Source organism: Misgurnus anguillicaudatus, chromosome 1 (genome assembly GCF_027580225.2).
Source record: "Misgurnus anguillicaudatus chromosome 1, ASM2758022v2, whole genome shotgun sequence".
In the NCBI taxonomy this organism is placed as follows: domain Eukaryota; kingdom Metazoa; phylum Chordata; class Actinopteri; order Cypriniformes; family Cobitidae; genus Misgurnus; species Misgurnus anguillicaudatus.
In genome coordinates this window covers 12,434,975-12,450,898 of record NC_073337.2, presented here as the reverse complement: position 1 = coordinate 12,450,898, position 15,924 = coordinate 12,434,975, and the positions used below count along the sequence as shown (strand labels likewise).

At 38.4% G+C, this 15,924-nt stretch overlaps 1 protein-coding gene across 7 annotated transcripts in view; it reads left to right on the top strand.

Moving 5' to 3' along the window:
• celsr1a (cadherin EGF LAG seven-pass G-type receptor 1a) overlaps positions 1-15,924 on the top strand; it is a 124,633-nt gene that overhangs the window by 35,626 nt on the left and 73,083 nt on the right. For all 7 annotated transcript variants that reach the window (XM_055189653.2, XM_055189651.2, XM_055189650.2 and 4 more), the window contains exons 2-4: positions 8,220-8,858; positions 11,859-12,081; positions 12,821-12,936. In XM_055189653.2, coding sequence (XP_055045628.2) covers positions 8,220-8,858; positions 11,859-12,081; positions 12,821-12,936 — 978 coding nt within the window. The remainder of the gene's footprint in view (positions 1-8,219; positions 8,859-11,858; positions 12,082-12,820; positions 12,937-15,924) is intronic.

Below are 15,924 nucleotides of genomic sequence, written 5' to 3'. Positions count from 1 at the left end.
TGGAACTTGCGTCATTGTTTACTTTGGGGTATATCATTTTTGCATATCATTTACACACTTACACACCAAAGGAAGTATAAAAACCTGACCATAGTTGCTCTTTAATACACTGTGTATTGCTTGGAATATAAGTGTCTCCCAAAATGTACATCCTCTATTGACAATCAATAGCCTTATGCTCCCCAAGTGTTTTCTGTGCATTACAAAATGAATACTCATCCACCCCTCTGCTCCATCTGTTGGCTTCAGACACATAGGAGGTGGTAATGATGTCAGCGATTTGTAATCTCGTTTTACCCATTCATTAAACGGCTGGTCCCATCTGGCAAGTGCAAGCACTTGGGACATTTGACGACATCTCACTCGTTGCCTGTAGTGAGGGCCAGAGGGGTTCAAAGAAAGGCTAAGGTGTTTTATGCATTTATAGTTTTTTTTTTGTATTCATGTCCCTGTGTCCTGTAAAGAACCAGCCCAAACACGGTTAGGAAAACGTGTTTGAACATAGCTTTGAATAATTGGCTCTTCATCTGTCTGACGCTTTTGTCATCCAACAAAAACATGTCAATGACAAGTAGTCTGCATCACAAAAAGCGATTAATTTCTCTATGTAAGGAAGCAGCCACAAATCTGTATTAAGGTTGTTACTGGGAGACCAAAGAGGTTTTATCCTCTCTCTTAGATCAAGCGTCTCATTCATTCTTTGGGTTAATCATCGACTGCAAGGTGTGTTTGTATTTGAAATGGCATAAGTACCAACTGCGAAACACATTCACACATAAATCCCACAAATCTTTTTTTTTATTTCACTGAGAACCCTTTGTACCTTCTTCACCCAGTAACAGTCCCGCCTTTATGTCTTTGTCAGGTATTTGGTCTGTATTTAACAATGGGTATGGGATGCTTCATATATCTGCAATCACATTGGAAAAGTTAATATTTAGTATTAGCATTTTAGTAATAGTACACCCCAAATCCATTATTTTAAATATGAAAAAGTGTAATATACAATTTTAGATCAGTCGTTAGTAAAGTAAGTAAACAAAAGAAAGAAAAACTATATGTCAGCGGCTATAGGCAAATCGGATGAGCTTGTGGCCATTCCCCAACTCCTGTTCCCGTTTGGTAGGTCTTTCACCTGGCATGATTTCCTATCTTCTCTTTATTGTCCTGTAAAATTTAAACTACAGTACAGGTTCATTATACAGAATCAACAGCCATTCTTTTGCTATTAAAGTTTGTGTAAAGTCATTTAAGACAACTGTTTCTAAACATATTATAAATGTTAGAAATGTATTGTTGAAAGATGTTGCAAAGACTGTGAACTGCGTAGTACTGAATTGTGGAATTACACAGTTAAAGGATTCACTTGAATTACGTTCATGATTATTTGGGCGGGGCTAAAACACTGTCTCGATGCCGCACTGGACAGTGGGCGTGGTTACAGCGCTGACAGCGGATTTGAGAGAAGAGAATCCTGCCTGTTTTTCCAAGATTTTGATAACTTATTTTATTTATTTACAGTTTTTGAAATCATTCAAATTTGGCTGGGTAGTTAATAGGGCTGTCACTTTTGAGAAAAATCTAATTCGAATGGATATCGATCATCATGCAATGTATTCGAATATATTGGAATATCTAGGTGCCCCCTGTGCGCATCAAAAAAAAAAAAAACACCGTAATGAAGATTCAATCACAAATTTATAAACAGTGACAGTCATAAACAGGACTGTCTGGATTACTTTTTTTTACTTAATGCTTAGCAGGTTATCAACTTATGAATAACAACTCGCGCTATTCGCCTCAAATGCGTCTTCGCCCAAGTTGAAATTATTCAACTCAAGCGAAAAATTAGCATGACACAAAGTTAAATCTCGCGAGCAACACGATGCGATTGCACACTTTGCGTTTGGTGTAAACCCACAGTAAGGCATATAGCCAAGCCCAAACGGAATTTGCGCCCGCAGATTTCGGTGGAAAACGGATTTAATGACGGTCATTGACAAGCACACATATCCCGTGCTTGAACGTGTTTGTGAGAAGTAATCTCATTGACAACAAGCACACAAACATAGCCTATCTCGCGCGTTTGTGAGCCGTCATTGACAAGTACATTATCCCTGCGCGTGCTGTTTGCTTGACTGTTTTTAATGATAGAGAGCACAAACCACTTGATACTTGAGATGAAATTACACTTACAGCTGAGATCTCTCTGTGGTCGTCCGTGACGCGCGACAGTCAGCACATTATCATTTTAAATTCGTTTACAAGACAAATGCTGTTGTTGTTTAATATGTAAAGTTGACATTGCGTTGTAAAAATGATGAAATTATCTTCATACATGCTTATTTCATAATGCGAACGTATTAACACGTAAGCTTTTTATCCTGCTATAATATTTAACACTATAAACAATAATATGTCATTTTATATACAAACTATAATTCTATCTTGAAATGCACATTAGGTTCATGTTGGTCCAATTTGATTCAGAGGACTCATTGGTTTGGTGTATTAATTTTCATTGTAAGAAAATTATTATTTTAGATGCAATTTTGTAATATTTACAGCTGAAATTCTCTAATATATTTTTTAAAACATTTAAAATCATTCCGCAGTATTTTCCAAAGAATTTCAACAGAAAAAGCAAAAAAGTCTGCAGAAGCCACGTCTTCCCTCTCTTGCACACGGTTGCCGTCGTCGGTCTCACTCTCAGCGTCCTTCCTATTACGAGGTGTTACTGTAAAAAATGCGCTACACATGGCATTTTACAAACCGGATGGTTTATTTATAGCTTGAAGACGGATATTTCACGTCATGTTTGAATGCATATTTGAATATCGAATAAAAAGTGACAGCCCTAGTAGTTAATTTCACATTTTTCTAACACATTTAATATCGGATTTTAAGTAAAGTAGTCAGCTGTCTGTATCAGGTTTTTTATATTGGTGCAACCCTACATTTTATGTTTTTATTTGCAATGATGAACTACTTATTGCTTTTACTTTCTTAAAGATTTAGTCAAATAAGTAACGTCAGTGGCACTATGTGACAGTTTATCATCTCCCAGATCTCATATTGATGTGTTGGTGCCAGTGATGCATATGAAGACAGATGCAGGTGTGCAGATTGGTCAGAGGAACCCTCATGCAGATCAGCAGAAAGCATTTCATCCATTCACACTTGCATCTGGAATAATTTCATAAGCTACTTATCAAGTCAATCTACCACAACCATGGCCATACTGTTGTATATGTTGAAAATTGATATTATTCTAATTTGATTTGATTTAATTTTATAGTGTTTAAACTGTTGACAAAATATTTTATTCTCAACAATTTTAAGTTCATACTGTTGGTTGCTTTTGAAACATTTGATAAAACTGAAATTTAAAATGAAAATTATTATTTTTTTATTATTTAAAAAAAAGATAAATGACAAAATATGTTTGCAGTTACATATTAACAAGGTCATAGTCATGTATATTTATTAAATACAAGTGTAACCCAAAAATCTATTTTGTTTTGTTGTGTTACTTTCGTCCCTGCAGGTGGGGTTGAAAGTAACAATTCACTACTTATGTTTAAAGTGAAATTATACTGAAGTCGTTTTACCTTTTTTTTATTCCACCTGGTTATTCCACACTTGTGAGTTATTGACCACAGCAAACATTATTATTATCTTTTAAAATTAAGTTTTTCTGAAAAATGGTACTTTTGCCCCTGCTCTCCCCTATTACAAAACACAAAAGAAATAATAACAACACTGTACACTATTTCAGGATTCCTAGCAGTTTACATACTGAGTGAATGTGTGTGCGTCTGTTTATGAGAAGCTATGATTTTTTTCCCATGTAACCAAAGCACATCAGTCGTGTTGAAAAAGGAGGGATAAGTCTGTGGATTAATTGGCTGAGTGGGTGGCACCTTTGCGTCGTTTTTGTTATGATTCAAACATTTGAACCTGAAGGAGGGTTGCACAAGACTGTCACATGACTGCAACATTGATTTTCATTGGCTCCGCCATGTTTTTAGTCTCTTTTAATAGTTTCTTTTAAACGCTGTGCTCTGGGTATCTGTGTTAGTACATCATATTTAATGCATTGACACCTGTTGAAATATTCCAGTTTTTAAACCATTTCACCCCAAAGCAAGTTATAGAATGAGGAACGTCTTACATATAAGTTGATTATTCATCCTTGTCTAACAGGAGCAAAACTCACATCAGGTCAACCCACTACAGACATGCTTTGAGAAAATAATGGTATCCACATTCATCCTTGTGTAAGATGAGTGCGACGTGGATAATGACAGGGAATTCAAATGGCGGAGTTTGTTATCCCATTTTCTTTATCTAATTACATTAGTCAGCTTGAGTAACATAACACACCCTCTTAAAGTAAAGAAACCCTTGCCAATTATTATTACAGCTGTGGCCATGGGATATCCTGTGGCTTTCATCCAATATCTAATACACAATATAAAGATAATGTGAGGCGTAATGCAGATTTTACAACCTTGAGTTAAACATTTAGACACAAGATAAACCAGTGTAAATGTATGTATAAAGATAAGGGCTATTATAATACTAAAGCAGTTTGTTGTGGCTATATAAATGTAATTACAGGTAGTAGATAAACTTGTCAATGTTTATTTAATTCATGTAATCTAGATATATGATTTAATTAATAGTTTATGTAATTAGTATAATGTAGGCCTAGTTATTATCAGTTGATTGACTAGAATGACTGTAAACTTTTTTTTTGTTGCATGTGGTCATTGCATTCAGTATGTTGAAGGGGGTCGCACACCGGACGCGTAGCTCAGCGCCGCGTAGCGCTGTGCCATTCTAAAAAAATCTAACACATTGTTTTCTACGAGTATATGCACAGCAGCGCCGACAGGTGGCGCCTGTCCGCGCCGCCCAGCTACGACTCAGGAAGTTGCTCAATTCCTTGTTGCGCCACAGAGCGCCACTCACATAGTTTAACATTAAATAACATCATATTACCCAAATCATTAACTATTAACATTGGCTGCTAATGTATATTTTGCATTTTGAAGTTAACGCTATCTATTTAATGTGCACTTCCGCTTTACGATAACTCCGAGTTGTCCTAGACGCGACTCGGTGCGGCGCTGAGCTGCGGGTCCGGTGTGCGACCCCCTTATGACAGCGACATGTCATTTATCTATTAGAGGCAGATGGTGGCAATTTGCCTTAGCTTGATTAGGACAGCAATGTGACTTTACACTGATCCAAGCTAACAGCTGACATGGTAAATATCCCAAAATGTCAGGTGAAGAATTCAAGAAAAAATTGTTCACAGGCTTATCTACGTAAAAGAATATCATAGATATTCATGGACCACTAAGGTGATATACTTTTTTCAAAGAAATAAAAAAACTTAATTGAAATCTTGCTTAGAACTGCTTTGGTACGCTCTCAATATTATTATTATTATTATAATTATTGTTATTATTTAGTTGTGCAACAGTGCATAGTGACATCTCTTCCATCGAAACACAACAAAAACTTAATAATAATCCTGTTTTATTACACCAATTGCCATTTTCAGTAATGTCTTTACCTCTTGACAGATTGTGTTTTAAAGGTGCTCTTCTTCTACAGTAAGTGTGCTTAGTTTGTGTAATTGTGTACTTAGGAAAGAAAAAAAGAAAAGGAAAGGGATTGAAGGATGTCAATGAGTATGTCTTTGCTCAAGTCTGTGCAAATGCACTTTTGATGTAATGTGTGACATTGCTGATAGATTCAATTCACTAAGAAGGAAGGTAGAGCTACGGATCAACGGATCCTTGAACTCATTTTGCATTTAGTACTTTAAATGTGTCATATTGTGACAGCGTGAGCTTTGTCGAAAAGTGGAGGCCAAACTTTCAAAAAAGGTCATTGAAAGATACAGTAACAAGTCTTAAAGGTGCAGTAACAAGTCTAATTTACCGGGTCACAGAAAGGGACTGGGTGGTTACAAAATATCTGCTATAGTTTTGAATTTGACATAGTCCTTAAATTTATTATGTTGACTTTATCCTAAGGATTCCAGACTGTCATTGCAATGATTAATCTATTTAATAAATAGAAATAAGCTATTTGTGAACTTACTGCATCCCATTTGGTCTACACTTATGTCACCTTACACAACTTCAATGGTCTGAACTCACTCGGTGCTTTACATACCAGACAGAGCTTTAATATGAATGGTAGTGGTTGCAAAACACATTTTCTTGTGATTTATGGTTCTGATATAATTTAGAGACGCATAACTCAACCCACAGAAACATGACACCTCCATATTTGAAAGGTCTCGGCCGCATTGTTTTGCGGGGGGTATTAATTGGTTTTACCACCTGTTGTGCAGTTGTTCCTTTAGCAAAACAGAAAAGGACCCAACGTGGTACTTGCGGGAGCTTGTTGTATAATCCATGCTCACCAAGTGAAAACAGTGGGCTTTAGATCAAACGTAAGGCTGCGTAAAATCGATTTAATCTAAATTAGGTGGAATCACAGAGAGCACTCCAGGCAACTATTAAGTAATTTTTCTAGGATTATTAAAACTTTTTGCTTTGGTTTCTATTTAGTGTTCAATATGTTTTGAGTTTTTGTTTCAGTATTCTAATATCCTGATTTATTTCACCCAATTCAAAACCATTGTAGCTCTGTGCCACTATTATTAATACAATGCCCGGTTTGTTTAAGCATGCTTACCTCCTCAACAAACAACACTGCCTCAACCAATGGCCTGAGGTTGGTGGAGCTATTTGTTAGACTAATGTCAGATGGGCAGAGTGTTTAGGAAACATGTCATTATTTGGTGACGCTAAGGCCACATAAATTACATATTTTACATATTTTACCTTTAAGACAGAATCCGAGTGCTTACCGGCTAAAGTCACATGAAATCAGTCTAGAAAGAAACTATTGTCATATTCGGACACACTAAACACTGTAGTTAAGATCATGTACAATACCATAATAAGTATTTAAATCCTTATTGTGCAGTGCCTTACAGTTGTCAAGCATTCACCATTTTAGAGGTTTTTAATCGTATTATCAACAGAGAACACAAGAATATGTTTCCTAAAGTAAAATATTAAGGTGATCTGTCTGTTGGGCTATAGTGATCATTTCTGTTTAGATGCTTTCTTTTCCAAAACGTGATGTATATGTTCACAGGGTGTAAAGAGTGCACTATTACCGTACAGAAGCAGCTGACTTCCATTCAAAACTAATTTGAGAATGTTTTAACATTCAAATGTTTCAACTAATGATGCGTTCACACCAGCCGCGGTAGAGGCTTGAAGCGCGAGTGATTTCAATGTTAAATCAATGTGAAGATGCGTTAAACGAGCGACAGGAGGTCTCGCGGCACGAATGAGGCATTTAGCGTGGTAGATGCGATTCCGCCTCATTGGAGTGACAGGAGGTCTCGTGGCACGAATGAGGTGTTTAGCGCTGCGCGGTAGACACGATTCCGCCTCATTCGTGCGTCCCGTGTGAATTGAGCGTTGCCACGGGAGACGCGCGAGTAGAAGAATTTGAACTTTGTTAACCAATCAGGAGCTTGCTCTAGTAGTGACGTGATTACAGGAAGCGAGCGGAGTCACAGAAGCCCCTCCCATTACACGAATTGCCGCGTGAGTCGCGATGACTAGAATTCCACGCGCGAATGAAGCGAGTAAACTCAAATGTTCAAGCGGCAAACTAGACGCGGTAGACACGAATTTGACGTGGCTGGTGTGAACCCACGGTAAGGCTGTGCAATCAGGCAAAATATCGCAATACGGCAAATGCACATATCGCGAATGCACACAACAACGGTTTGCAATAAATTCGATTTACGTATGGTCAAAGTTTTTAGTTGTTGAGAATAATAAAGTATCTGGCATGTGGATGTTATTTGGGATATGTGTGCATGTCCGACTGCGCATGATAGTGTTGATATTTATTTTATTTATTCTAGATTGTTTGTTAACACTGTTAAAATGTCTGATTTGTTTTATGCAACTGTAAAACCTTGCTGTTTCCTTTTTAGAAGTTGTTGTGATATTTAACATATGTTGGGTTTTTTAATAGATTTTAATACAATGTAAAAAAGCACATTTTCTTCAATATCGCCCAGCACTAGTTCCAACATTCCAAGGAATTTCCATGGGATTTGTAAATCTGAAATATTCATAGTTTGTTGTTTCTTTGCTCTTTAGATGGTATCCACACAGTGACGGCCTTGTGTACTCTCCGTGTGACCATCATCACTGACGAGATGCTCATGAACAGCATCACAGTCCGTCTGGAGAACATGTCCCAGGAACGCTTCCTGTCCCCGCTCCTCTCGCTCTTTGCCGAAGGCGTGGCGACGATCCTCTCAACCAGCCGTGATGATGTCTTCATATTCAATGTCCAGAATGACACAGATGTCACCGGCAGCATCCTCAACGTCACCTTCTCTGCGATGCTCTCCGGAGGAGCTCCCGATCGATACTTCCCTTCGGAAGAGCTCCAGGAGCAAATCTACCTGAACCGGACACTGCTACGGCAAATTTCCAGCCAGAACGTCCTTCCGTTTGACGACAACATCTGCCTGCGGGAGCCCTGTGAGAATTATATGAAATGCGTCTCTGTGTTGAAGTTCGACAGCTCCCCACCATTCATAGCTTCGAACACAGTTCTCTTCAGGCCGATCCATCCTATTAACGGCCTGCGTTGCCGTTGTCCGGCCGGATTCACCGGTGACTACTGTGAGACCGAGATTGACTTGTGCTACTCTGGTCCATGCCGCAACAACGGTCGCTGCCGCAGTCGAGAGGGAGGGTATACCTGCGAGTGTATGGATGACTTTACAGGTGAGTTTGCATGTCTATTCAAATTACAAAGCATTTGTGTGCGGCCTGTTAAGTATTTGCACTTAGAAAGGGGTGTTTTGTCAGGACCTGAGAGTTGCAAACCACAGTTAGCAAAACCACCTCAAAAACCCAAAAAGCATGTCCTTGTCACAACTGAGTAAAGATTGGGCATACCATGGTCTCATTGACAATTCCTGATATGACAGTAAGAACCCACTCTTCAGTTTTGAGGCTCCTTTGCTGTTCTTTTCCAGCTCCTCCTTTTTTATCAATGCCAAATACCCCTCTAATCACCCCCTTTGGTGCTTTGAAGGTCACAGTTCAACTTCAGGTATTCTCTTTATCTATTATAGTGGTGATGACAGCCCGCCTCTCAACGTCTATGCCTTTCTGGCTTTCTCACATTAGTGGAAAACAGATCTGTCTATTTCCCTCTGAGAGAAAGATTATCCCGAGGAAATCAGGGGTCATTACAGGCAGAGGGACTGTCATCCTGTTCCCCACCACACATAAACACCCCTTGTCCAGATTTTGTCAGGGAAAATAGCTGATATACAACACTGCATCAGTTGTATGTCCATCTTCGAAAAGGGAATTGGTGGTGCCATAGAGGAACTCTTGGATCGCAAAGAGCTTCCGTTAGGAAACCTGAGACCTAAGTCTGGGCTCAAACTTTGATTTAAGGCCAGTATAGTATTAGATCAGAGACAATGATTCCTCACTAAGTTTGCCAGTCACAGAATTTTTGGCTAGGTTTTTTCATAATAATGTACATGTCAAAGGCCTGATTGACTGCAATGCTTATTAGAAAGATGTAGATGGTGTCTAGCATTTAATCCTCTTTGGGTTTAAGGCATACATGTTGCAACACTAACTTGGACTGTTTAATTTAGAAAAAAAATACTAGAGTGTGACATTTTGATCGCAAAAATACATAATGTTGTGCATGACGATTTATTAAGGGACATTTGGTTTCTATATTTGCTTTCTTTGCACTGGCTATAGTCTTAAAAAATCTTATTATAGAAATAAAAATACATTTTTGCATAACAAAATACCTTGCTCAAAGTACATATCAGTGCACCTTTCGAAGGAACTTTTGTAAGTCGCCACTATGCTTCCTGTAAACAGTTCTTGACATACCTTTGCTGAACACGATCAATCCAAGACATCAGACGTTTATCCGCCCCGGTCTGATGAATATACCCCAATAATTTTCAGTATTATCTGCTTTGTAACCTTGAATGAACTGAGAGAAACACAAGCGCCACCCTCCAGTGCCTCTAGTGGACACTCCAACCGAAAGATGCAGCGGTATTTACCAGCAGCAATTTATTTCAAGTTATGCAGAAATGTAGGCAGGTATGTCATTCCAATGAGCCTGTAGAAAATCTCACTCCACAAAGCTAATAAACTTTAAATATGTTTTGATTAGTCAAGTTTCTTTCTTTGTGCAGGGACATCTCTATATGAAAGGACATTTTTCTTTAAAGTAAAGATTTAATGCTTTAACGTAATACTGTTTAGCACAATAAGATAGTGTATAGGGATGCTACACACGTTTTACCTTTTATCTTTTTAAAACTAATTTGCCTGATCATTCAGTATTTTTTATATTTTAATCCTTACTTGATGTGGTAATTTAGTGGTAGTTCCTAGGTTTAATTCTTAAAATAGCGTTAGTAATGATTTAAAGGGACACTCCACTTTTTTTGAAAATATACTCATTTTCCAGCTTCCATAGATTTAAACATTTGATTTTTACCTTTGTGGAATCCATTCAGCTGATCTCTGGGTCTGGTGCTACCACTTTTAGCATAGCTTAGCACAATCCACTAAATCCGACGAGACCATCAGCATCGCGCTAAAAATAACCAAAGAGTTTGGATATTTTTCCTATTGAAAAGTTGACTCTTCTGTAGTTACATTGTGTACTAAGGCCGACAGAAAACTAAAAGTTGTGATTTTCTAGGCAGATATGTCTAGGACTATACTCTTATTCTGGCGTAATAATCAAGGACTTTGCTGCTGTAACATGAGTCAAGTTTTAAATAAGAAAAAATATCCAAACACTTAGCGCAATGCTAATGATCTAATCAGATTCAATTAATTATGCTAAGCTATGCTAAAAGTGCTAGCGCCAGACCCGGGGATCAGCTGAATGGATTCCAAAAAGGTAAAAAATCAAATGTTTAACTCTAGGGGAGCTGGAAATGAGCATATTTTCAAAAATAGTGGAGTGTCCCTTAAATGCATAAATAATCAAGTTTAAAGCAAACAATAGGAACATTTCTGAATGTCTCGTCTTTTTCACCTCTCTTGACTTTGCATGCCTGTGCATTTGTCACTTTTTTATATGCAATACAAGTACACAGATAAGATAAATCATCATTGTGATTCCCAATCGATGTCTGACCAGCCATCACCGACCGCTTCCCTTTATTTCTAGTTTTTTATTCTTAATAAATCTTATAGTATATACATTTTTTTTCTACTGGATCGCCCAAGTCTGCCCAGGGACAACCAACTGCTTTCTTGAACTTTTAATTTAAATTATTAAAACTTGCATAAAATTTTTTTATAATATAGTACTCAATATATAGCTATGTCTGGCTCCCTTTTAAGGACTTTTTTTTCCATATGGGGTTTTCTTCTAGGAGATTTTTCAACCCCTTGAGAGTCAGCTGACATTAGCTTTACATAGAACTATGTTACATATACGTTAATAATTATTATTCCACTCACTAGTACGGTATAATTTTAGCTGCTGTACTTTGCTACTTTGTTGTCCTATGATTTTTCAGTTTTCTCTTGTTTTTATTAATGTACAGCTGCTTTGGAACAATTAAACAATTGTGAAAGTGTTATATACATAAAATTGAATTGAATAAATTACAGTAAGTGCGGTCAGGTAGCTGTCTCTAGTCACAAAAAGTTCACTTTCTGATAAGTTTTTGTAAGTCTGACAATCCCAGTTTGACATGATTTGCCCTCCTGCAGGTGAGAACTGTGAAATAGATGCTCGCTCTGGTCGCTGTGTCCCTGGCGTATGTAAGAACGGAGGTGAATGTGTCAACCTGCTGGTGGGCGGCTTTACATGCAACTGCCCCTCAGGAGAATACGAGAAGCCTTTTTGTGAGATGACAACCCGCAGCTTTCCCGGACAGTCCTTTATTACCTTCCGAGGCCTGCGACAGAGATTTCACTTCACGGTCTCCTTTATGTAAGTACTGTATTTTTCATCCTTTAGTGCCTAAAACTTTGTCTAACTTGCTGGAAGTTGCATATGTAACCTTTAAGCTCAGCTTGGCCAATGGGGAAATGTATTGCGCTTGTTCTTGGTCATATGACAGCAAATACTTACAGGCTTATAATTTCTACTCCTTCTTTGAGCTAACAAGTTGCTTATAAAGCTAGAAAGACATTCAGTATGATGGATAATAGTTTGTGTGTGTTACCATGTTCTTTAGAAGTTATTAATGATGCTGTTTCTAAGCATTGAATGTTGAGACAGAGTCACTAGAGAAATATTTTGGCTCACTTGTCATGTAAAAACAGGAAAGGCTTCGTGTTGAGAGAGCCCTATCGATGTTTTTCTTTATTGGTATCTTCTTCCTGTAGTAAAGCTGGTCTATGACTCCTCCGCCTTTTGTACCCCGGCCCAGGCATGGGAGAGGTGGGATGTTAAGGAACCACTTCCTGTTTCAGGACCACTGTTCTTACGCGCACTTCCTCCCTATTTTATTCTTTTCCTGCTTTGATTAAAAGATGTTATTCCTTCTGTCTGGCTTTGAGGTTTCTTCTGGTTGAAATGTTTGGGTCATCAGTTCCAGAATATCGGGGATGTAAAACAGTCACACCCGATTGACACTATTGACATTTATGAGGGGTAGTGTAGACCTTTATTAAAACCTGTAGTTCTGGTTGTTCTCATCAATGTTTTTATGTTTTTTTCTGTCCAGGTTTGCCACAAGAGAAAGAAACGCCCTTCTACTCTACAACGGTCGCTTTAATGAGAAACATGACTTTATTGCAATAGAGATCATCGAGGAACAGATTCAACTCACCTTTTCAGCAGGTACAACACCATTGCATCAATTTAGCATCCTGGATTAACGTAGTTAACGTAGGAAAACACAAGTATACAATTTAAGTGCATCTAATACCATTGTGCCAAAATAGTTTTAAATTCAACACGCATCTGCATTTTAAATTTTGGCCTTATCGCCTAAATATACTTTTGGGACATCAGTCAGTAGTGTTGCCAAGTGTCCAAACTTCAGACTTTTCAGTGTCTGTACTAGTGTGTCAGGGAGCGCAAATATACACACATACCTTCACACACACACATACGCAGACACTTCATGTTTCAGGCAGTTATAAATTACACAACCCTATAATGGTGCTGGATCTTATAGCAGACGTAAATCATTCCCAGACAAAGAGAGGAATCCCGCGTCATGCTGTGGAGCCTGTTTTTCGTGTCATAACCTATGAGATTACTAAAGCTTTTCTTTTGACCAGTAAAGGGTCTCGGCATCCTTTAATATGTTAAAGATCAAAGGGTGCACGCAGTGTTGAGGAAGCTGCTTTAAAACCGGTGCAGGTTTTCAAAAATCAGGTTAATTTACATACAGCAGCATTTTGTCACGGTTCACAGCAACTTTTTGGTTAAAATCACTTGTTAGTAGAAAAAGTACTGCTTTTAGTTAGTTACTCCGGAACACCTGTGTGTAAAGTAGGGCTGTCACGATTATGAAATTTGGCTGACGGTTAATTGCCTAATAAATTGTGCCGATTATGCTGATTAATTGTCTGTTTTATTGCTTTGGCATAGAATTCTCAAACCTTTTTTTTGTTTGTTCATGAAATAATTATTTCATTTTTTTATTAAACATTTTGCAAGGTTTACCTGGCAGTAAATATTAATACACAACGCATATTTAAAACCAATTATTTAATGAATAAATCTTTCAAAAACTGAAAATTCTTAATAAGAAATAAACACAATAAAGTTTCTGAAAAATAACTGAAAATTAATATTAGCATCTTTCATTTCACTAAATTTGGAATTGCTGTTTTGGAAATGTATGTTTTACCTGGCAGTTAATACTGCTCATCAAAGTTTTGCAGCATTTCTTTAAATGCTGTTTTTTCTACTGTATTGAACGGCTTTGCAATGTATCGCATTATCTGACATTTATACAGGCGCAGCAGCTCCCCCTTGTGTTTTTTAGAGAAATGTGCAATCATTGTGGTGATCTGAAATCATCGCGATGAAGTCAAACAATCGCGATGAGTCGATTATTTCATCATTGTGACAGCCCTAGTGTAAAGATTTTGATTTATTAGTACATGAAGAGTTTGCTTCCAAAACCAGTTAACTGTTAATTTTAATTTTAATTTTTCAAAAATCTTGTTTTTTGATTGTGCATTCCAATTAATATCCAATTAAACTGCAGTTGGTTTGTTTTGATTTTAAGCCTTCATAACTAAAAAAAAAATGCAGCTAGGGAGCATAATAAAACACAACTAGATAGGTACATTTCCTGAAGAAAATGTGAGTGGTGCTTGCCGTGGCAAAATTCTGGGGAACATATATGATCATCCTCCAAGCCAAAAGTAAAACGATCCAACTCCCGTGTCTCTACGATGTTCTGATGCGGAGATATAAGGCTGTGTTTACTCTGTTGCTAGGGTACTGTATTTGGTTGCTAGGGAAAAAATTGGCATCCCATAGTGATTACACTCTGAGTCACGAGTCAAACGGTCCAACCCCTGTGCCTCTACGATGCTCTGATGCGGAGATATAAGGCTTTGTTTACTCTGTTGCTAGGGTACTGTATTTGGTTGCTAGGGAAAAATTTGGCATCCCATAGTGATTACACACTGAGTCACGAGTCAAACGGTCCAACCCCCGTGTCTCTACGATGTTCTGATGCTGAGATATAAGGCTTTGTTTACTCTGTTGCTAGGGTACTTTATTTGGTTGCTAGGGAAAAAAATTGGCATCCACTAGTGATTACCCTCCGAGTCACAAGTCAATTGGTCCAACCCCTGTGTCCCTACGATGTTCTGATGCGGAGATATAAGGCTTTGTTTACTCTGTTGCTAGGGTACTGTATTTGGTTGCTAGGGAAAAAAATGGCATCCACTCGTGATTACCCTCCAAGTCACGAGTCAAACGGTCCAACCCCCGTGTCTCTACGATGTTCTGATGCGGAGATATAAGAGTTTGTTTATTCGGTTGCTAGGGTGCTCAAATTTGGTTGCTAGGGGCGTGGCTTGGGAGTGGCCAATGATGTGCCCAGTTGTTACACTCCGGGTCACAAGTAAAACGGTCCAACCCCCGTGTCTCTACAATGTTCTGATGCTGAGATATAAGGCTTTGTTTACTCTGTTGCTAGGGTACTGTATTTGGTTGCTAGGGAAAAAATTGGCATCCACTAGTGATTACATGCCGAGTCACAAGTCAAACGGTCCAACCCCCGTGTCTCTACGATGTTCTGATGCGGAGATATAAGGCTTTGTTTACTCTGTTGCTAGGGTACTGTATTTGGTTGCTAGGGAAAAAAATGGCATCCACTAGTGATTACCCTCCAAGTCACGAGTCAAACGGTCCAACCCCCGTGTCTCTACGATGTTCTGATGCGGAGATATAAGGCTTTGTTTATTCGGTTGCTAGGGTGCTCAAATTTGGTTGCTAGGGGCGTGGCCTGGGAGTGGCCAATGATGTGCCCAATTGTTACACCCCGGGTCACAAGTAAAACGGTCCAACCCCCGTGTCTCTACGATGTTCTGATGCCGAGATATAACTGTTTGAATTTTATGTTGCTAGGGTGCTCAAAAGTGGTTGCTAGGGGCGTGGCTTAGTAAGTATTTAAGGATCCTGAGAGACTGATTGGATGCCTGAGTAAAATGAGCCCACCCCCATGTCTCTGTGACAATGTGATGCAAAGATATCCATCTAGGCATTTTATAATGGCAGTCTATGGGATAGGTTGCTAGGGTGCCCAAAATGGTTGCTAGGGTAACCTTACACCCCCTTGTGGGGGACGTCCTGACA